Source organism: Dipteris shenzhenensis, chromosome 9 (assembly GCF_047967505.1).
Source record: "Dipteris shenzhenensis isolate YYH24624 ecotype China chromosome 9, Dip_SZ_1.0, whole genome shotgun sequence".
Classification (NCBI taxonomy): Eukaryota; Viridiplantae; Streptophyta; class Polypodiopsida; order Gleicheniales; family Dipteridaceae; genus Dipteris; species Dipteris shenzhenensis.
Genome location: NC_141604.1, coordinates 41,282,224 through 41,306,540, shown reverse-complemented (window position 1 = coordinate 41,306,540; position 24,317 = coordinate 41,282,224). Strand labels below are relative to the sequence as shown.

The window sequence follows — 24,317 nt, the reverse complement described above, 5'->3', positions numbered from 1 at the left end:
GTTTCTTGGTGGTGACCCTAGTCTAGCCAATGGGGCTGTCATGGCAACACCGTCGAATCCCACTATCGTCCAGGTCCTTCTCTCACCGAAAGATAAGCAGCAGGTGGAAAAAGCAATTCAATCACTGCAGGATATAGCAGTGGTAGGCAGAATCATGGGCCTTACTCCTACGAGCGATAGGTTCATGACTGTGGATCCAAGCGAGCTTAGCACTGGGAGGTAACCATATCCAAGATGTGGCCATCTATGGTAGGGGAGTCTTTCTCCTATAGCTGCGCGCTGCCCAAGAGATCAGCAACAAGCCCCTCCCCCTCCCCCATAGGAGAGCATCCAGGATAACAAAGGATGCCACAGGCAGAGAGACCCCACTATGCACATCAATAGCTGCACCAGCATTAGCAGCAAGAGTCCTAGATCCGTTGAACCATCCAAGGGGAAGTGGACCAGAGTTGGAAAGAAATTTAAAAAACGAACAAAGCAGAGTGAAAGGAACCACAGGAGGAAGGTAAGGCATAGCTCCGAAAGAAGAATGGACTCAAGGTGTCCTCCTCCAAGCACTTCTGGGGGGGAGAGGGCCTTGAAGGACACCTACAGCTCCTCATCCGTGAACGGTGCCTCTAACTGCCTACACAGACTCGACGGAACCACTACTTGAACCTGATCCCAAACTGCCTCCCGGGCTAAGAGACCTATGGGAGTCTCCTCCTCAGATTGGGATAGCTATCAATCGAAATCCGTGGTCATCTCAGGGATCTATTGAGGATCGATGCGCATCCGACCCTGTGCATCCCGCAGGGGCTAAAGCTAAGTCCCTGCTGAACTGGACGCCGTGGTTTGAAAGAACTATCTGGTCATCCTGTCTCCACTGCACCCATCTCGCGCGGGAGGAATAAGAACTTAGCTCGTTGGACCTTCGTGGCCCGAAGGTCAAGCCTCACGCACTCATAATGGTCATTGAGCCGCTATGAGTCTAGATCCACGAGGACAGACAACAAGCTACTTGGGTTGTCAGGTAGGGATTGACAATTCAGTAGCATAGGAGATCGCCCCCGATACTAGAGAGCATCCAACGGAAGCTCTTGTATTGGGAGCTCAACCAAACTCTTTTTAGCAAGAAGAGCCCATGTAGCCAATCAGGCTCTTTAAGCCACGGCCTGGTATATAGCTTCCTGCTGGAGTTTTCGTAAGGACTGCATGGGTCAGCTCAAGCACAATGTCCTTTGGGCTGGTTCGGATGGCACAAGGAAGACCAGGGCCCGGATTGCTTGGCAAACGGTAATCATGCCCCACAGGCTAGAGGAGGCGTGGGCATCATCGATCCGAAGATGCAGAGCAGAGCCCTCTTGGGCAAGTTAGTCGTTCGAGGCCTCACCTAGGTGTAGAGTCTTGGAAGCTTCTTTTACATAGGGGGCTTCTCAGGAACACCCCACGCACAGGCCGTCAGTGGTTGCAAGAGTCACATCAATGGCTTTCCTCAGAGATCCCTCTCATGGGGAAGGGATCCCCATTGATGAGGAGTCTTTTTAGGGTATGGAAGAGGCTGGTAGGAGGACTTATACGGGCCCCTCCCCATTGCAAAGAGGAGTTTGAGCACCAGCCACGGATTTGGCACCCAAGGTTCAAGCTCAGGAAAGGATGCATGCTTGGACAGTGGACACATATAGGTCGGCGGGCTCAGTGGGACAATGGGCGAGCCAGCTGCCTCAAGGCCTAGAGCAGGACTCCCACCGAACCAGGCATGACACAAGGCTCTCTCCCACATCCAAGGAGATTTGGACTTTAGATGAGAGAGAGACACACAACCATACCAGAAAGAAAGAAAGAAAGAAATTTTATTAAAGGTCCACGGAAGGCCATACATGGCCTATGGGACACAAAATCATCCGAAAGGAAAATACATCATCAACGATGCGCCAACTAGGTGGCCTCATCGTAATACCGCTAAGATGCCAAAAATGGCTACAAAAATCCTAGATACAAAATGAAATGAAATAGAGTACCAAAAATGCCTAGATACAAAATGTAAAATATGAAATATGAGGAACATCGTCTTCCCTAAGGGGTCTGTGATCCAAAGAAATGATGGAAGTCATGGCCATCGACCATGCCTCCTGCCATGAGTGTGAAGATCTGGGCAAGTGTCAAATGGGCTGCTGGCGGTGCCAAGTCTCCATGGAGCAATCTCCTCCGAAAATCTGCCATCATCCTCCGTCGTCTAGAAATAAAGCGACGGGTACGGCCTCTGTGTAAGATCATCCTTCGGTGCTGCCGGATCATGTCATATGTACATCCTCGGGGTGGAACCATCGGTGCTCTCTGGCAAGATGGGCTATCTCTGTGCTCATGGTCCTGCGCCTCGTCCTGCTCCTCATGAATAACCAGGTCTCTGGCAGGGATGCGACGGTGCTCTCTGAGGAATCTCTCTCTGTATCTGGTGATCTCCCTGATGAACAACGCTAAGCAATACTGATCCTCATACTCCATAATCCGAGAGAGAGGTCCAAATCTGTGCCCAAATAAACAGTGAAATCTGCCACGGATCTCATAATATAAAGGGCATCTGCAAACAAAGTGCTCCTCAGTCTCCACCTCCCCCATAGTGCAACAAGGGCATATCCTAGTCTCTCACCTGGGTCTATGTCCGGTAGCTGTACGACGCATCCTGCCAGCCTCAACGTCTAATCTGTGGGAAGATACCCTGAGCTGGCCCAAGGCAATCCTGAGTGAGTGCGACATATGAACGCCGATATATCCTGGGGATATGATGAAGCCATCCTCTGAAATCCTGAGAAAATGGTCACGATATGTGGCCATCTTCGTAGGAAGCTCCGTGGGATGAACCCAAGTGCGAAACGTGTGTAGCTGCAACAAATCTGCCCTGATAACCTGGCTGAGCTCATGTCGAGTAAGAGGGAGGCGAGGGGCATCTATGCTGTATCGAAATGGTGGCAGCCTATCCATATCCAAGCCCAGCGAGGTGAGCCATGTGGAGAGTGTGTGGTACCAACAAAAAGTATGACCTCTCTCCACTAACATCTGCGAGGATGTCAGTGCTAGCCACGGTAATCGTGCTCTGCCTGCTGCTGAGTCTCCGAGCGCCCTGATCCTATGCAAGTATGTAACTGACTGAAATGCTGCATCTAGCGCTAGGGGTGTAGCTCCGAACTCTGCGAACGTAATCTGATGCGGTACCGTGGGCTTCGCTCTGATCAATCTGGAGAACATGATGATCTGTAACCTCTCTACTCGTCTCCAATCTGCAACACTGAGATCTCCTGCCCAAAAGGGGCTAGCATACATGACTGCAGGTCTCACCAGCGTATCGAAAAGTAAGGACTTCGTGTCGGGATGCTGAAAATGTGACTGTGCACACTGCCTCTCGAGAAGAGCCAAGGCGGCATACCCTCTACTGATCCTATCTCGTGCTGCATGCGTCATGGTGAAGACTGGACCTCTAAATGTGGCACCCAAATATGTATACTCCCTGACTAGCTCCACCTCCTGCCCATCAAATGTGAAAGAGAACTCGCCTCTCCTATAAACCTAGTATGACGTGTTGAAGACCATGACTTTGGTCTTCCCAAGGTTTACAGAAAACCCTCTGTCCTGACAAAAGCTGTGGAGTGCATGGAGATGTGCCTGTAAACCCTGCTGGGAGGAAGAAATAAGAACCACGTCATCTGCATAGAGGAGAATCGGTATCGTGGATCCTGCCAGTAAAGAACCTGTACCACCCATCGTCTGTATGTACATCTCTAACTCATTGATATAGAGACCAAAGAGTGTCGGAGACAAAGGACACCCCTGCTTCACCCCTATCGTACCGCGTACTTCCCCCGACAGCCCCGCCCGTGTCCTGACTCTACCTGTGACTCTCTCATACAAGGCCATGATCGCCCATTGAATCTCCCCATTGAATCCCAAGTCACGAAGTCGCTGGAAGAGTCTGAAACACGGCACAGTGTCAAATGCCTTTCTGAAGTCCACGAAGCAACAATAGAGCCGTTGCTTACGTGACTTCGCCTCCTCAATCAAAGCCCTGAGTGTGAAGATATGATCTAGAGTCGAGTGCTCTGCACGAAATCCTGCCTGCCCTCTAGCTCTCATGCCTGTCGCCTCGGCATGGTCATTTATATGTCCTTCTAGAATGGTCGCATAAATCTTGGCCATGACATGGCCAATCATAATGGTCCTATAGTTCGACGCCTCCAAAGGATCCCCCGACTTGTGTATGGGTACTATAGTATTTTCTAGCCAACTAGGTGGAAGACCTGTACAAATGGACTCGTTAAAAAGACGGGAGAGGACTGTAGCTAAGGCATCAATCCCATGGATTACATACTCCGCTTGCAATCCATCATGGTCCTTAGCTCTCCCAGTCTTCAAACGATGAGCTGCTGCTCGGACATTATTGGATGAGAATAAGGCAGAGGAGGTGGGTCTAGGCACATGGGATAAGTCGATCTGTGGCTGGTCTGGAATATCATATAAAGTGGAAGTATAGGCAAGCCAAACCTGCGGGTCTGTAAGAGGAGTTTGAGATTTCAAGCGAAGGAATTTCTTCCAGAATTCCTTGGAATCACAGCTGAAAAGTAAACTTCTCAGCTCCTCCTCATTCCGGGCTAGAAATTGGCACTTTTTGCGTCGCACCGAACGCTTGTAACTCTTCTTGGTCTCAATGAGGAGGGGAGACTTCTCCTATGTCTCAAGGCGAAGCTTCCTGCGGAGTTCTTTACACTCCTCATCATACCATCCATTACAAGGCACAAGACCGACTGGTGGAGGACTGGATGTGTGGCAAGTGACGGGGAAGGACTTGTGGGCTGCCGAGATGATGGAGGTATGTACAAGGTCCCACCGATCCTGTGTGGAGGGTAGGGCATCGAGAAGGTGCGGACGGAGAAGACCACTCAGGTGCTGGCTATAAATATCATCAAACTGGTGGTCAAAATGAACCTCATAGTATGGCTGATGCTCATGATGTCTAGAAGGGGGGGCATGAGGAATCTGGGTAAGAATAAAGTGCAGACGTGCATGATCGGCTTAAGGCATAAAAGGGTCGACTGTGAGGTTATGTACAAAAGGGATTAAAGTCGGGGGACCCAAGACGTAATCAATGACGCTCGTACCACCACCCGCGAAGGGAAAACATGTGGCTGTGGATGAATGCGGCCACTGTCGAAGTCCATTATAAATGACCATGCCGTGCGATGAGAGAAGCTCCAATAGGCGATGTCCCTGATCTGTCACCTCTACCCCTCTATCTGAAGATAAGCGTGGAAAACTCTCATCTGGGGCAGCTGGAACTAAGACTGGATCCTCAGCAAAGTCCAAAATCTCTGCCTGTCTGTCTGATGTCCTCGCGTTGAAGTCTCCTAAAAGGATGACCTCTCCGCGGCGTGAGTACTCCAATACATCGGCTGACAAATCCTCAAAAGGTGACTGTCCTGGTCCATCTGAGGCATAACGAGACTGTCTCGGGGGAAAGTAGCATACTACAATAAACAAGTCTCTCAGGGGGGGTCTCCTGATCCGTACCCAAAGATATCTGGCCCGATGGTCTCTCCTCATGACTGTGAGTATCGATCTGAGATGCTCTCTATAAAGAACTGCCACACCGCCAGATCCTCTGACTCCTCCTGATCGTCTAGTCTGCTATCAAAAGATAGACTCCCAGGCATACCCTGTCACCTGTGGCAAGCCTCTCTCTGGGCTCTCATGGGTCTCTGTAAAGAAGACGATGTCCTGATCAAAAAAGGCCTCTCGTAAGTTGCCAGGCTGAGCTGTGAGGGAACCATTACAGTTCCAAACTGCGAAACTCAAGCTATCTGGCAGGCTACGTGTCCCATAGGCCTCGTGTCGTCAACTGTGGGCTCCAGCCGGTCTAGATCGCATAGCTCCTATCAAAAGTCTGCCCTCTCTGATCACGGCCCACTTGCCCTCACGACGGGCAACATCCCTCTGTGCAATGAGACGTCTATGCTCCTCCCACTGAAGAGCTGTAAGGTCCTCATCCATGTGAATCTGTGGATGGTCCCTCAATCTGGATCTCCTTCGTAATACTGCGAGGCGGGCCTCAGCATCTCTGAATCTGATGATAAGTGGCTGGTGCCGTGCTGGATCCCGGCCCACTCGATATGCAGCTACTATGCCATGATCCTGAACTCCGAGTGTCCCAGATATGAAGTCTGTCGCTTGATCCATGGCTGATCTCGTATCTGATCGCTCAACTCCGCGGATGCGGATGTTGAGGGCCTTCTGAGCTCGCCGCTGACTCTCGGCAATAGTCTCAAAGACTGTGGTCTGCTAGGCCTGTGGGGCTCTACGCACAACGTCCACTCACTCTGTACCTCTGTCTGCAGTGTGGCCAACCTCTCCTCAACTGCTGCACTAGCTGGAGGAGCTACATGCAGCTGCTGGAGGCGATCATCGCATGCCACAACATGCTCCTGAATGCGTGCCTCCAGCTGCACTATGCGCTCAGCATGTGTCCGTAACTGGATGTCCCGATCAATATCTCTGGTATGAAGCTGGCGAATATGGGAGTCCTGATCAGATCTATGACTCTCAACTGTCGATAGCTGATCAGTCAGTGTGTGTATCTGTGCTGTGAGAGACTGAATCGCAGCGCCCTGAAGTCTGCAAGTCTCCATGCACTGCATAACTAAATCTCTCAAGCGCAGATTATCTGCCAGGACTGCTTCCGCTGTGGAGGGTGAAGGGGAGAGGGGGTACAAGGATGAGGGGGTAAGAGGGTAAGAAGGTGAGTAAAGGAGGGGTGCAGAAAATGGAGGTCCTGAAGAGAGAGATCCGGTAGAAGGAAGTAGGGAGTCAGGGACGGAAGAAGAGCCTACACTAGGGGAGGAAGGGGCTGAAAGGGAGGGTCGGTGGGGAGAGGTGGGAAGAAGCTGGGTAGGGACTAGGGGAGGGGAAGAAGAGGAGGGAAGAGGCTGGGTAGGGAATAGGGAAGGGGAGGCCTGTAGATTTGGACAGACGGCAGATGGTTGGGGGCAATTCTCCAGAACAGGGGTCCCTCAGGTTATGATGAAGCAATAGCAATCGGGCCAGCTTCTACAAGGTGGGGGCTAGGGGACTCCTCTAGCACGTGACAGGGGACTCCAGCACATGACATGGGAGGACCGAGTGAGACCCAGGAGAGACCGTCCCGAGTAGACCATACAAAGAGAGTAGAGGAGATACCCTCCTCCTACATGACTTGGATAGGATGATAACTACAGATGGAGGCATCCGCCTGGACCCCTTCGAAAGAGAGAAATTGGGTAGAGCGGCAAGTATCCCAGGAGCTTCGCTCCCACTTCCGGACGTTCAACCTTCGACCACAAAAGATCTCACACTTCTAGTTGACAAATCATGGGGGCTTACCCATAGTCCCGTGGTTGGAGTAGATGTGGGTGGATGGGTGTTGTCATTCTTGCTTGGATGGTGTCCTAGAGATGATCCTTGACTGCCTTTGGGGCTACCTGAGCACCAGAGGATCTAACTAGGATCTCTCCAGATTGTGGCCCGGATGCAACACTGGGACTTGATGACGGCGGGTCATGCGGTCCACATTCATGAGGTCTCTCTGCATATATCAGATCAAGCAACATGAGGTGACCTCCAGCCCTGATCCCGTCCTCTCTTGGCTCTAGAAGACGGTGCCTTGGAGATAGTGGCCAGCACCACGGCATGGAACGTATGGGTCGCGCGTTGCAGCCTAGTGATGGGAGGACATCGTGTTCCACTGACAGTGACTCTGGTTGCTATAGGGCAAGATATCATCTATACTATGTGCGCCACTTGGGAGTGTTGGGCATCAGACTCTAGAGAGACCATAGAAAAGGTGGGAGTGTTTCTGCAAGGCATGGCTAGAGGGAAGTTTTTCACATTCTCATGCCGCGAGGGATCCCTATCCCTAAGATACCCTAGGCAGTGAGTTGGGTTCCCAAGAGGCAGATTGACCTTTGCCAGGCTTGAGGGTTTTTTTTTCGGTTGGTGTCATTGGGATAGACGAATTGTGTGGTTTTGTTTTTAACAAGCATTGATAGAAAGTTCCTTCTTGCATAAAAAACAAATATAATAGAGCCCTTAGAAGGCTAATTAACTTCTAATATGATAATCTAATCATCCACTATGCACACCACCATATTCACTGCAAAACCAAGTGGAATAGACCACCTATTGGCTTGCTGATTAGTATTGTCTGAGACAATGATACTATATGCTCCCACTTCCGGACGTTCAACCTTCGACCACAAAAGATCTCACACTTCTAGTTGACAAATCATGGGGGCTTACCCATAGTCCCGTGGCTGGAGTAGATGTGGGTGGATGGGTGTTGTCATTCTTGCTTGGATGGTGTCCTAGAGATGATCCTTGACTGCCTTTGGGGCTACCTGAGCACCAGAGGATCTAACTAGGATCTCTCCAGATTGTGGCCCGGATGCAACACTGGGACTTGATGACGGCGGGTCATGCGGTCCACATTCATGAGGTCTCTCTGCATACATCAGATCAAGCAACATGAGGCGACCTCCAGCCCTGATCCCGTCCTCTCTTGGCTCTAGAAGACGGTGCCTTGGAGATAGTGGCCAGCACCACGGCATGGAACGTATGGGTCGCGCGTTGCAGCCTAGTGATGGGAGGACATCGTGTTCCACTCACAGCGACTCTGGTTGCTATAGGGCAAGATATCATCTATACTATGTGCGCCACTTGGGAGTGTTGGGCATCAGACTCCAGAGAGACCATAGAAAAGGTGGGAGTGTTTCTACAAGGCATGGCTAGAGGGAAGTTTTTCACATTCTCATGCCGCGAGGGATCCCTATCCCTAAGATACCCTAGGCAGTGAGTTGGGTTCCCAAGAGGCAGGTTGACCTTTGCCAGGCTTGAGGGTTTTTTTTTCCGGTTGGTGTCATTGGGATAGACGAATTGTATGGTTTTGTTTTTAACAAGCATTGATACAAAGTTCCTTCTTGCATAAAAAACAAATATAATAGAGCCCTTAGAAGGCTAATTAACTTCTAATATGATAATCTAATCATCCACTATGCACACCACCATATTCACTGCAAAACCAAGTGGAATAGACCACCTATTGGCTTGCTGATTAGTATTGTCTGAGACAATGATACTATATGCATCAATGCTCATACAATCAGCTTGAAAGAGAGTTTTTGCAGTCCGGATATAATGACATTGTAGCTCTCCATAGAAGTTGCTCAATATAATCAAGTGCTCTTTGTACAAGTTTTGTAGTACCGAAATCAAATACGGATTTAACATAAATTGATTTTTATTGGCATCAAGAAAGAGCATGGAAATGGAAATGACTAGTCACCCCTTTCTATCTCAAAAATAATCTAAGTAGAGATCTTGATCAGGAATTTTTACCACTACTATATGTAAAGCTATATGCACAATCAAGCCTTCCTTCCATGTCAAAGATAACTAGTAAAGTTGCAATGAACTAGAAATCACCTAGCAAGAGCTAAACGAGCCCTTTGACCACCAGAGAGGTTGAATCCTTGTTCTCCCACCATACATAGATCATTTCCCCTCATCCTTTCCACATCGACATCAAGTGCACAAGCAGAAAGAACGCTTGTATAGCTAGGCACCCCAAAAAAAAAATTGAGTTTAACATATACGATGTTTTCCAAATATAAGTCTTAACATGCAAAGCTGGTGACTTTGAACTTTATTTTCAAGGTTTACCGTTCCTTGTGATATGCGTTCCCAAACAAGATGTTCTCACGTATAGTTCCAGACTGAATCCATGGAGTCTACACATAGGCACAATTGTAGACTTAGCTTGTTTACTATTCTTTTCTTATATATCCACTAAACTATTGCTCTTGAAATTTTTCACAAGCCAAATACCTGGGACACATATCCAACAATACCATGCCTTGACATTTTTCCTTGCAGGCAACGGATCTCCCCTAGGATAGCTTGTAACAAAGATGACTTCCCTGCTCCAATCTGCACGAAATAAAGTTTATATTTGAACTTTTCTTACAATGGAACATGATACTAAGGGAACAATCGTTCCTATTCTTTCTTGCTGCAGGAAGCATTATGTATGAGAAATGCAAAGATTTTGAAGCAGAAACCATTTAAATATTATAGGCATTAAAAAGAACTGAGCAAACCTACTAATTACAACAAATGCAACGTACAAGAAAACATGTACACACAAAACATAATTTCTGCAATGGAATGGCAATCGTTGGACACATGCTCAAAACTGAAATGCAGCAACTCAACTACAAAACACAATGCATCCACATACATAGCACAAGCTGAGAGGAGCTGAGATGGTGTGAGGTACAGCCATCTTTCGACCTCTCAAAAGGGTCAGGGTCCAAGCCTCCCATGTAGCATTGACAAGCGTGCTCAATTAGAATGCATTAACACAATTAATGGATGCAATACAACATCTAATTTTGGCTGCCCCAGAGTGTGGAGTGGCGAGTGCATGGCTCCTCAAAAATCCCTAGCCACCTACCAATGACATAATGTCATAGGTGGTTTGCCTAGGACCTCAGGTCTCACTACCACTCAACTAATCCTAACCACCAATCACCCCAATGGTGAATTGATGATGAAAAACAAAATACCCTGAGTAGGTAAAAAATCTGCTCATCAAGAAGAGCATGTAAAGCTGAAAGGTTGAGGCTGAAAATGCCACTTCAAACCTACGGTAGTCTTCAAGAAAAAGGCCCCTCCCTTAGGAAGATAGTCATATTGGCAGAGGTGGGCCCGGAAGACCTTGCATGCTCAATTGAATGGTCATCAAAGTGTGTACAATGTCCATCCAAATACTAGACATGTGAGATGGGTGGACTTGGGCCATCAAGTGCATGTGTGCATCAGGATCTCCATATATGCTGCATTGAAATGCTTGGGCCCTGCATTGCGAATCTGGATCAATGATGTTGAGGCCCGCTTCTTGCATGGGGATCTCCCAAGCCAGTTTGACTCTGGTATCTATAGAGCACTCAAGTCCACTCTAGAAGAAATTATGTATTGGCCTTTTGAGCTGAGTGATGCATTCCCTAGAGTGGCACCAACAAGAACAAAATAAACTAGGCTATGGCCAGTAGTACCTGGTTGACAACTACCAATCTCAGTGTGATGTCAAGTCTAGATGAACTCCAAAAAGGAGTTTGATCTTGATACTCTTCGACACAAGAGCACATTGCTGCAAAGGAGATCCCCATGCTGACTTGGTAGCCCAAATATCTTATAGAGACGCCTCTCTGAATCCAAATGAAAATAAATCCAAGGCTGTCCTAAAAGATGCGAGACTCTTGGAAGTGGCATCCACAAATGATTAACAAGCTCACTACCCAAGAGCTCCTCATCATCCTTAGGGGAAGTCTCAGCCCAATAATGTCAGCTCAAGATCTAAACAAATATACTCATGGATCCAACCATGAATGATTACAAGAAAGGGGCAAGGCATCGTTGGTGGGTGGATTGATTTGGCTCAGCCGCAAAAGTACAAGAAAGGGCAAGGCATCCCTGTCAAACTGATCTGGAAATCTGAAATCTCTCTCTCTCACCCCTCTGATAAGCACTTGGCTATGGGCTGATTTGTACAATGCAGAGGCCCTTTGATCCATGCATCTGAAAAACCAAATTTTAGAAGGGTACCCTCCAAGAAACCCCAATCTACCCTCTCATAGGCTTTCTTGAAATCCATGAGTAGAGTGGATAAACCATGGATGCTCTATACAGCCCACTTCAAAGCCTCCCAAAATGAAGAAATGTTATTAAAAATGCTTCGGCCATGCACGAAACCCATCTGCATATCATGAATAGGATCACGGAGAAAAGGCTGCAAACGCAAACTAATAGTTTTTGCCAATAACTTATAGAAGGTTGGGCAACCAAATTTATGCACTTGATAAGATGAATGAGACCCTCCCTAATTGAATCAGGCATAGCAACACATTCCTGAAGCCCATGCAAGGCTGAAGGAACATGGTCCCCAATAATGTCCCAGAAAGAAATGAAAGAGATGTCAAACCATTAGAGCTAGGACACTTGCCCTTGTGAAGGACAAAGGCACAAACCTAGATGAGTCCAGGAACATGCCCAAACTCACATGCCCAAACTCATCCTCTAAAAACTCTAAAAACACAACATAGCGCAATTTCAATCTCATGATAGTCACTCATAAGGTTGAAAACCATAAACCCCATCACGCATAGCAAGAACTAGCTACTAAGACATCCCCACTGATGTCGCCCAACAATGGGTGTAGACCAAAGAATAAACATATCTCACACATACAAATCCACACACCCACACATACTTGAGCATCCATTTATACAAAGTCTTCATACTAAGTTTCTGTCGGCATTCCGGAGGTGAAGGGCAGACTCAGCCATGATGAAAGCTACCATTGAAGGAGAAGGCTAATCAAAAGGTAGTCCAAAATCTCTTCATTCAAGCTACAACTGCTTGTGAAGACTAGACCATTTCATTTTAGTCTTTCCCAAACGAGCATCTAAATCTAGCTGATAGGGCAACGCACCACTTAAGATAGAAAGAATTATCGCAAAACCAATAGGCCCTAACATGGACGAAAACTTCACAAGGTGAAATTTGCATCTCCGCTAATACGGCAGAAGCATATACCTAGATGAGTCCAGGAACATGCCCAAACTCATCCGCTAAAAACACAACATAGTGCAGTTTCAATCTCATGATAGTCACTCATAAGGTTGAAAGCCATAAACCCCATCACACATAGCAAGGACAACGAGCACAATCTTGAATTCCAGGTTGGTAAAAGGTGCATCAAGTAATACTCTCAATGGTTGAAAAGCTTGCCAAACTCAATGTCTCGCATCATCTCTAGTAGGCATGTCAAGAAATACACAAAGAAGAGAGCATAAAAATCGAAAGCAATACATAAGACGGCATAATGATCTGACTATAAACCCTGTCAAAGTCAAGTAGTTGACAAACACTTTCTCCATACTATCTCGGGCAAAGAGTAGAGAAGAAGTGTTTATTGACTCTTCCTCCCATCTGAGTCCAAAATGACTCTCGTGGATGAAAGGCATGCTCCACTCTCCGATCAAAAACAATATGTTGATGAGGCCATGCTCCAGCAAGATGCTCCTGAACCCAATCATTTGTAAGCTGCTTCTGCTCTTTTCTCTGTAGGGCTGCTAACTGCTAGCGAAGGCCAATCTCCTGTCTGAAAATTCATGTCTCCAGGTACTAGCAATAGAGTGATTAAAAAACACTAATATACGAGAGGGATAATGCCATAGGTGAAGGAGAATGCACCCTGCCTTGCAACAGAAACCCAAATCTATAACACAGCCTCTATAAGGCCCTCCTCTGCATCCATAGCATCTAGAATCCTGACACTAGAAAAACGAGGAAAGTGATTCGAAGTGGGAACCCCTAGAGAAATGCAAATCGAGCCACCTTTACCTAATGCCTAATCATCAACATAAAAGCTGTCAATGCATGCATGGATGGCATTTGACGTCTCCTATTCGACCATGAAAATAGGAGAGAGGCAAACTATGAAAAGCATCATCAATCCAAGAATCTTTGCCAAGTGAATTGGAAAAGAAAGTATCCGAAGATCAACAGAGTGGATGCCACCTTTCAAGTCAACTCCACCATTTTGAAGTCACCTCCAATAATCCACGAACCTGCAATTGGGGCCGATGAAAGTAGTTCCTTCCGCAAATCTCTACTTTTGGGGCATAAATGTTGAGAATACTAACATTACATCCACACCAAAACAAAGTAAAATCCATCGTGCTCTAAAGGGCATGACGATATGTCCAACTACAAGCAGGGGGAATGAATTTAAAAATTAAATGCATGTTCCTTCCCTAGTTTCTAGGAAGAAGGAGACCCAAAAATGTGATTGGAAAGAAATTTACCTCCTCTTTTTTCTCATAGCCTACCACAAGTTTGAGGTGGCATTTTCAGCCTCAACCTTGGTGTTTTATTGGCTCTTCTTGATAAGTAGGTTCTTGACCCGCTCAAAGTATTTTGTTTTTCATGCTATGCATGATGTGCTTTTTCCATGAGCATTGCTCTTGGGATCTTTTTCATACTTAATATAAGTCTTTTCATTGAAAAAAAAAAAGACAATGGTTTGTTTGAGGTGAGAGATACGAGATGTTTCATCTTGATTCATCATGGAAGTCCTAAGTCAAAAGAACATTCTCTTGGCATAAACTTAAGGTTGATATCACTGTACGATCGGATTTGTTAACGAGGCCGAGTGTGATCGGATTTGTTAACGAGGCCGAGTGTGCCTGCTTTCCCTTACTGAGCCATGAATCTTTTATGCAAGTCAAGACTCCACTTAGGCTATCTCGGTGCAACCCCAACGTGTAGAGTTTTGTGGACTTTAGGCTGTCCCTTCTTCTCAATATAGGACTACACATACGTCAATCGACACTTGCTGGGAGAATGTAGTAGCAAGTATCAATGCTTGGCATGTTTGGAGATGCAAATGTAGAGGGCTATTGATACAGATCTGTGCACACTCTCATAGACATTTGGTATAGGATGTAAAGTTCTTCTAGGTCTGCTTCGACTACGAGGACGGTTTTTCCTTTCTTCTCTCAAACCATCATAGCTTCATGTGAGATTTCCAGCCACAGTCCTGGTTCTTATCCAGGTTTTCATTTGTTCAACCTTCATGAGTGGTATCTTACCACAGGATTTTCATCCACTAAAAATATATGTTATCTCTTTTTGGCTGAAAGAGTTAGTAATAGAGATCCTAAGTTTATTGCACATATGTATAAATATTTTTTCCAATGAAAAGATTTCTATTAAGTATTAAAAATTCTCAAAGAGCACAGCTCATGGCAGAAATACATCATGTAAGCAATGAGAAACAAAACACCCTGAGTGGGCAAATAACGTTCTCATCGTAGAGAGCTATAAAAGCACAAAGGTTGAGACTGAAAGTGCCACCTCAACCCTGCTATGTACTCCAAGTGAAAAGAGGGAGCTACCCCAATCCCTGAGGAAAACAGTGTTCCTGGCAGAAGCCGCCCAGGAAGAATGGCCATCAAAGTGTATATAGTATCTATCCAAATACTAGCAATGTGTGTGAAGGGTGGATCTAGGAGCCATCCAATGCCTCTGTGCATCTAGATCTCCAAATATGCAACGCTGAAATGCTTGCCAAAATCTCCCAAAAAGCACAAGAGTCATATGCAGGTTTGTAAGTAAAGTGGGGAACATCATCTAGAGAGCATGAATCAACTAAGTGTCATCGAATCGAAAGGACCCAAGAATAAAAAACCCGAGCCCCTGAAACAGAGAGCCAAGCCACCAAACCCCATGTCATGAAGAAGGGGATAGGAATAAAAGTGCTCAAAAGGCTAGAAATTCCTTTCCAAAACTCGCATGTCTATAATCCCACAGACAATGTTGAATGGACTCCTCAATAGAAAGACAATGAGGGAAAGGAAGGGCTGCCCCGAATCTGGAGCTCCACTATAGAAATCTAAAATAAAAGAGTGAGTTCTCTATTCCTAAGGAGAGTCTCTTCCCAAATTATAAGTCAACAGAAATCTAGAAATTCTCCCAATGAGGAGCTCTAGTGGGATTCCATCCCTTGTAGGTCTTTTCTTCTTCTTTAGGCGATCTCTGGCAAAATTCCCAAAGGTCCTACAAATCCGGCGCTGATCTTGTTTGCCCACAATCTTAACTCTCTTGGGCCACTAGAGTATAATGAGGTCATTTGAGACGTTAGAGTCAGACACGATGGTCTTAACAGTGGGAACCCCATCGGAGGTGATCACCTCCGCTATAGAGAAGGGTACACTAGGGAGGGAGGGATCTTTGTGACCAGTCCGAAAGAAGCTCAAATTGCAGCAATAAGTAGTTAATGATAAAACTAAGAAAGGTTGAGGAATCTGATGAAATGTGACGTGACCCGTCTACCATCCTCTCTAGGGTCAAAACCTAACATGAAAGGTGAAAAGAAAATCCTCCTGGAGCCAAGAGCCAAGGGGCTAGCCTTAAGCACTGTGCTCGTAGCTCCACGAGAATCAAAAGCCACCTAAAAGAAACCTCGTCCCGATAATCAAATATCGGAAAGGTGGGAGGTCTCAAGGTAAGACAGCAAGCACCCAGCCCCTAACCTGTGATCTGGAAGGGTGGGACCCATGGATGCATGCCAAGAGGTGGTGGACCTATCAAACTCCACACCCTTTTGGAGTTGCATCTTTTAAGAATATGCAAGTTCTCGCGCGGCTAGTAGAAGGGGTCGATGATTTGCTCAATGGGTGGCTAGTCACCAAGGGCGAAGGTGGTAGGGGCTGAGGTTGGTGACATATGTTCAAGAAATTGGATAGGTGTGCGGGTTAAAGGTCACTGTGCCTTTACCCCGGTTATGTACAATACTCAAACACATATATAAATGAATGAAAAAGAAGACTAGGGTGTTTTGCACCCACCAAAACTTGTGTGGCTCTCTGTTTCTCTCTCTCCCTCTTCCGTTCTTGCTTCCATTGAGAGCACTCGAGCACTCTCTCAACTAGTATCAGAGCCAGGTTGATCTAGCTAAGTATACATGAATGCTCGGAAGCTCAGCAGCTCTGTGGGAGGAAGGAGAAGCTCTGTGGGAAGCTTTGTGGGTGACTTTACTTGCATCCGAGTGTGTAGAGACCTTGGAGGAACCTTTGGAAAAGTCACTTTGGTTTTGCGAAGTGGTTTTGAGAGCTTGTTAAGTGTTTTCAAAGAAAAAGTCGTTTTTTGAGCTTTTCCCTGTTCCGTTCGATGACAGAGACTTCGTATTGACTTGTAGAGGCAACTATTGCTTGCTTTTGGTGTCCACTTCACTTCAGGAGCTTGGAAACACCTTCATTCTTGAATCTGGGATCATTTCATTGGCTTTCTCACTCACTGTGTCAGTTTCTGCGTTTTTCTGCCCGGGTGTTGTAACTCAAGTTTGGAGAAACCATTTGCAGATCTGTCAGTTCCGGTGGACTTAGGAGGTCCTAAAACTTCTATGTTGCTCATCATTCGCACTCCGGTGGAGTTTACAAACAGCTCTGTTTCCAAAAACGTTTTTCAGTCCGTGTGTTGGACCAATGATTGAGACCACGGTTTCCAAAACCGTCTGTCCCATTGCGTTCCGAACGCCCAAAAACCCCTACCTGTCAGTTCTTACGCGATTCGGTGGAGGATTTTCAGAGTTATAGATCTCTGTGTATTCGATTTCGTCTCTCTGTTATGCATTTTTCATTCTAAGGTTTTGAAACCTTAGATTTATGCCACATGGCAGTGGATAAGTGTTGACTCCCATTTCTCACTCATCGGTTGGGATTTTGGAGTTCCGGCAGAAGAGAGATATTTGCAGATTTTCTTGCTGAGTCTGATTATGCAATGGCGCCCATGTTTTAAGGCATCTCAGGTTCTATTTTCAGTAGCGGTCATTACCGTGGGACTATGATTTCTTGAGCATACCTTATGTAGATCACTCTCGTTGCAGTTTGAGTAGTGTGCGCTCATTCGTGGTGTGCATTGGGTTGCAGTGGATGATTTATAGGCCATTTGGATGCATTGCAGTCCTTATTGGATGCGCTGATAGGCCCAAATTGCCTTGTGGGATGCTATTTTTATGGACGCTTTGCACATGGATGCTATTTTATGCTGAGGGACAGCTTTGACACATTGCAGGTGATGCACTGATAGTGCTATGCTCTCTTGGATGAGATATTATTAATGCATATGCCAGTGGACGGTGTTTATGCTTGAGTCATTTGGCACTTATTGGCATTTTGGATTGCCATTGCAGTTGGCATTTTCTTTTGGGCCAGATTTGCTCATATGGATGTATAGTATATGCACATGAGTCAGATGCTTTGAGACATTAGTTTTTGTGATATTTCACTCTATTGTGGCATACACATTTGGGTGCACCTGGTATTTGGTGTGATTCTCTCTTGTAGGCACTAGCATTTGGGATTTTTGCTTCATTTGCATCATGGCATCCTCTTCCATGTCTGAAAATGAGTTTTTTAGCATTAAAAAGTTTGATGGGACAAACTTTTCTTTGTGGAAAGAACAAATAAGGGATGTGCTTATTTAAAAGAAACAGATTAAACCCTTGGCAGGGATTGAAGCTAACCCTGCAGATATGCTGACGAAGAGTCTACTTAGCCAGCGGTTTGAGTATTGTCATGTATTAATGGGCATTGGATAGTATGCTCACTGGTTGTTCTCCCTTAAAGGCACTTTGTCCTTTAAGTGGGAGGTTGTGGGGGTTAAAGGTCACTGTGCCTTTACCCCGGTTATGTACAATACTCAAACACATATATAAATGAATGAAAAAGAAGATTAGGGTGTTCTGCACCCACCAAAACTTGTGTGGCTCTCTGTTTCTCTCTCTCCCTCTTCCGTTCTCGCTTTCGTTGAGAGCACTCTCTCAATTGGTATCACTCTCAATAGGCAACTTAAGTGCTCACCTTGAGTGGGATCGATAGGCTAAGCAAATGAGTTTGACTTTGGTTGAAAATATGTATCTAAATGGCAATTTGATGGGCAAGATTATCTTCCATTAAATGAAACTTAAATAAAATAGCATTAAGCATTCAAGTACTAAATTCAGTCCATTTTCCAAGAGCCTCATGAGTGGTTGGCTTAAAATTTCAAGGTAGGCACCGCACCTAATTGGTTGTGCAACAAAAACGGGATATGTGGAAGTTTGCAAAAAAAAGCATAAAAAGAGCTCAAGAGAGAGTGCTGTTTTATGCCAATCAAAGATGCTCACCTATCTAATCCTTCAAAAGATGAATGATGTGAATTATAGTTTGTACTTACGTGATGGCATTTGGATACACCCAATCTTTAATGTTAGTAGCAGGCTGAAAAAAGGCAGGTGGTGCTGAACATAGTTTAGCCTTTAAGAATGAGCTTGTTCGACTAAAGGATTGGGTACTTATGTGCCTTGTGAACCGCCGGAATTCCTTCTCAATTATGAAGACCAAAGGCTTAGGCACAAGAATATTTGAGAGCTCAAGGTTAAGTGGCATATTATATTGAAGAGGATTGTAGATGGGAGAGTCTAAATTCTCTTTGTAGCCAATTCCCAAAGTTATCTCTCATACTTTCTTTGAATAAGGGGGAGGACTTTATGTTCATGTTAGGACATAATGTGACTAGTGTCAAGTAATCAAGGATTATGTATCCTAACCTTGAGACAGTTAGGACATGTAGAACCCTTGGTACATCTAGGGTTAGTGTAGAGAGACCCTATGCTTATGAAAGAGTTTGCTTAGGTTCATTTTATTCACCTCTCAAGAATACCTAGCTAGGTTGGAGCCCATCCAGGACTATTTTATTCTAATGACACTGTGTACAGATGGCGCTACTTGGTATACGATACACAACCTTACCTAGGAGAACAATGGTCCACAAATGCCAGGCCTCTAGCTCATGGGTGATCCTATGGGATCTACAAGTGGGTGATGATGCACTAGCCTAATCCTAAGGTCTCCCGATGTTTGCAGATTCACTCGGAGATAGAGTTGGTCCTAGATACCTCTAGGTCAGAGGTGTCCAACCTTGAGGGGGTGTTTCAAAGTATCCTATTAGCCTTAAAAAATTCCTTGAGGGGATGAGACATATACTCTCCCCACCATGACTGTGCAAAGTGTCTTGAGTTCACAAACAACTTGATTTTCTGCAAATGCCAAGCAAGAGATGGATCTTTGCAAATGCCCACATTAGACTCCCCTCTTGTTGGCAGCAATCACCAAATCCTAACTGCACATTAGCCCTAGAGAGTTTTCAAAGAGCTGCCCTCACCCAAGCATCAGAGTATACAGATTCTTGGTTGGACATCTCTTAGCCACAAGTGTTCCTTTACAGGCTATTTACATCCTTTAGGACTAGGGAGGAGATACATTTTTAATGAGGTTGCAAAGTGCGTGGGACTAGTAAGTCTAATAGAGCATGAGTCGATTGAGGATGCTAGTCTCCATATAGATAGAGTGCCTAGCATCAACGGTGGCTGATGGTACATAAGAAAGTTTCTTATGAGGGTAGCACAATATCCTTATTCATCCCTCCCTCTTGATGGGTGTAACTAGTGTATTAGCCGGCTCTCTATTCAGTGCTATGCATGGTTCTATTGGTAACTCCTAGTTTGATCAAAGAAACTACTGAGAATGGCAAAGGGCACAAGACTAGTCAAACTAACGAAGCATGAGCATATTGAGGATGCTATTCTCCATATGGTCATAGTCATTGGCTTGAATGATGGCTAATGGTACATAGATCCTCACCCCGCTCCCCTTTTCATGGGGTCTTTGGCTCTATGGTGAATGCCCACTTCAGCACCTACCATGGGATCTGGGAGAGTCGATGGATTGATGCAACATCTCTCTATAGGACATGCTCTTCTTCTTTTTTCCAAAGAAAAGACTTCTAAAGCTGAAGGGAAAAATACATCATGCTACACATGAGAAAACGAATACCCTAATAGGGCAACATCAACCTTCTATAAGAGAGCTAGAGAAATCCAAGGTTCAGGCTGAAAGTGCCGCCTCAACCTTGTAGAAGACTCTGAAGAGAACGGGAGCAGCACCAATCCCTGAAGAAGACAAACCTCTTGGTAGAGGCTGCTCGTGAAAAAGCCTACATGTTTCCACAAATGTACCATGTCTGTCTAAATATTGCCCAATGTGTGTGCATGGTGAACCTGAATACCATCCAAGGCCTCTCTACATCAGAATCTCCAAATAAGTGTCCACAAAGTCATGCACAAGTTTATATGGATAGCCACAAACATCCTCCAGAGAGCATGACTCAACCACAAACCGAAAGAGCTCTCGTAAAATACCTGAGGCCCCGAAAGAGAGACCCAAGCTATTGAGCCCTAGGTCATGAAAAATGGAGAATGTATAAAGGTACTCAATAATCTAGCAATTCCCTTCCAGATGATCCTCGCTTGTCAATAGTCCCATAAGCAATGCTGAATAGAATCCTCAATAGATAGGCAATGGGTACATGTAGGATCAGCATTGAACATGGACCTCCACTTGTTCACTGCAATCCCTCTAGAAAGCGACAAGGAAAATATGAATTTTCTATTCTTAAGGAATTTCCAAAGTCTCGTTCAAAAGGAATTCTGCACAAACCACCAGGAATCTTAAAATTCTCCCAATGAGGATCTCTGGTGGGCCTCCAGCGTCTTAGGCTAAGCTAATACTTTCTAGCATTATTGACTCTGTATGGAAGACCACCGCACTCCGGAATTGTTCTCGAGAATGTCCGTGACCCGTGAGTCAGCTGAAGTCTTCAAATACCATTGAGGTAGCTTCTTCTCTGATGGAGGTGCCTTTGATGGAGTTGCCTTGGGAACTAGCTCTGGAATGGCATGCTCCTCCTCCTCCTCCTCGAGGTCTTCAGTCGGCTCCACCTCTTGGATGGTGACCTTGGGTGTGGGTAATGCCGGAGTTCAGGAACCTCTTCTACAGGCTATGGCTTGGACTCCTCAAAGGTCCTCCCTTGTTGTTTTACAAAACAAGAGAGGACTATTACGTTCTCAATTTTCATCCCCATCTTACAGACAATTTGGGGCAACCAAAGCCTCAGTGGACCCCAGGGAATGTGAGTTGGGTTTGGGTCTAGGTACCATCTTGAAGCCAAAAAGCACTGCTCCGTATGACCTACAACCCTAACAGGCTGAAATGGGAAATGCAAAAGTATATCTTCCATAGATCTGGACAGCATGCCCCTAGAATGCACATCAAAGAACAAGGCATCCCTATTTGATCCTCGAAAACCAATGACCTGAAGTGGAACCCCTGATCCCAGGAAGGCCCCTAACCAAGTAGTGCGAGAAAGAGGCATGTCACCCAGAAGAACCCAATCCAAGGATATAGCTGCATCAATCTAGTGGATTCTCCTTTCACTCCCTCTTAGGTGACTTGCTAAGTAGACTCTCGATCATCTAAAAGCCTTTTGATTTTTGAAGGATTTCCAAGAACCTATCAAAGATTCCCTAGGAGCCAAACATCTGTGGCATAAAGCAGGAGCAATATGTCTACGGGCAAAGAGAAGGCCGAAGGGAATTACACCAAGCATCACTAGCCATAGAAAAACCTGTTGACGAAGTGGTAGTTTGCAAGACCAAAGCTGCTGCAATCTTTTGCACCACCATTTGGCATTGCAATTTAAAGACCAGAGCTGATTTGCATGATGCGATATTGAAGGAGGAGGCATTGAACCCTTATATAGACCAGCCACTGAGATATCAGCCATGCGTAACGAGTGGGAAGAAGAACCCTGGCGATGTAAGGACCAATCAGTGAGGCGATACGTAAGCTCCAAACCTGGGCACTGGTAAAAAAGATGAAGCATTTGAGAAAGAGAGTGCCAAAAGGGTCGATAATGCAACCCCCCCCCCCCCCACACACACGCACATTTTTTGGGGGGTGAAAACTTTGAATGCTTCATATTACAAGGTGTCTATTCCAAAATTGGAAAGCTGAAAAAGCACATCAAGAGAAACTCTTCGAGTAGGACAAAATATACATTGTAGTCTATGTAGTGAGTTTGCAGACAATCAAAGAGTGCTTGCTGCAAAGAACGACAAAAAAGAACAAAAGTAGCAAAAATAGGATCACCAAAGACACTATGGTTTCTATCTTTCCAGAGAGTCCAGAGTGCCCAGTAGCGAACGGAGGTAAAGAACAACTCAAAATCAGGCCGTCTAGGATATATCCTAAAAAGCCAGAAAAGCTTCCTAAAGCAGCCTGAGGAAATCTTAGTCGTAATCTCTGTCGAAGGATGCCCAAGAAGTCCCGTGTCTCGGAGCAGTGCCAAAAATATGAGACAGACTCCCTCGAAACCGAACACTAACGACAAATAGCCGGAGCAATACATTTGCATGATAAACCCAACAGAACACACCATAAAAAAACCTATTGTCTAAGAGGGACCTTGGAGTGCCAAATCTATTTCAATCTTTTCCTCCACCATTTGACTGGACGATGCAAACACAAAATCTGATTAGCCCTATTTGACGCCCGAGGTGGAGATAGCAGAAATTTATATAAAGATGACACTGTAATACGAGACAGCTTCAAAGGACGAATGGACAAGTGTGTTGGAAGAAGAGTCCAATCTTGAAGCATGTCTTGAAGTTCTAAAGGCGGTACTCACTGAAAAGGCTGAAGCATCCAAGTAATAGCCTGCCATACACGACGATAATGCATTCCTAAACCATATTTCCCAGCAGCCAAAGGAAAGGATAGAAGAGTGCCATCATCATGAATGACATCTACCACAGAGGAGATCCCTTTTGAATTAAGTATGGGCTTCTGCAAAGCCAATCGTGGAGAAAAAACCCGTGACCAGTGGATACTCTCAGCTCTCAAAGAGTTATCCTGCAAAGAGTCACGACCATGCCAAGCCAAGTGCGAGAGAATATGTTCCCAATCCAAAAACATTTGAGAAACGAGAGGGCAACTTACTACCCAACAGAAAATCCCAGCGAGTAGGTTGCCAATAACCAAAAGCAGTAGCAGTAATTTGAGGAAGCAAGAAGCACGTCATATTAGCCCAAGGGTGATCACCATGTAGGAACTGTAGCATCGTTTTCCCCTTATGAGCCAGAATGTGCACATGAATATTGAGAATATTCAACCCCCCATGCAATTTTGGTGAACATAATTGTTGTACTAGAAGCAAGCGCAAGCTTTTCCTGCCATGCTTTGAATGCCAAAAAATTTCCATGATGGTGAACATAAAGGATGTAAGATCACCTTTGGTAAAAAAGATCAATGGCAGATAAAACTGAATGTAGGCCACCAAAATAGATTGAACAATTTTGAGCCTAACTTCCAATATTCCAGCTTTTTCTTTAATTTTGCAAGTACCCAATTAATATGTTGACGAAGGGTAATTGTTCAACCCAAAAGATAACCAAGACGGTGTACCAACTGAGTGGGCGGGACAATTTGCCCTGGCCATACCAGACTATGACAATCTTTAGAATGCAAAGGCAACAAGTGAGATTTCTGAAAATTGACATGAAGGCCAGCAACCACAGCCATGGCGAACTGAACAACGGAGTGTCCAAGATTAAGAAATATCCCCCGACAAGATGCATGCAGGTTTTCTGTCACTGTAGAGCCAAAAGATGATATGCTACAATTTCTGACCAAAACCCAAAGCTCGCATGATTTGAGCTATAAAAGCCTTTGCAATATCTACTTGCAACAAGACAACATCCTACTCTATATACTTGGCATACTCAATCCCAATATAGGCCTTTGTAATATTGACAGTGA

The 24,317-nt window shown here is 45.5% G+C and overlaps 1 protein-coding gene across 3 annotated transcripts in view; it reads right to left on the bottom strand.

Moving 5' to 3' along the window:
• Positions 1 to 24,317, bottom strand: part of ABCC13 (multidrug resistance-associated protein 11) — a 340,660-nt gene that overhangs the window by 133,915 nt on the left and 182,428 nt on the right. For all 3 annotated transcript variants that reach the window (XM_087378873.1, XM_087378874.1, XM_087378875.1), the window contains exons 19-21: positions 9,883 to 9,984; positions 9,718 to 9,785; positions 9,481 to 9,612 (exon numbers count right to left, since the gene is read on the bottom strand). In XM_087378873.1, the coding sequence (XP_087234999.1) occupies positions 9,481 to 9,612; positions 9,718 to 9,785; positions 9,883 to 9,984 (302 nt within the window). The remainder of the gene's footprint in view (positions 1 to 9,480; positions 9,613 to 9,717; positions 9,786 to 9,882; positions 9,985 to 24,317) is intronic.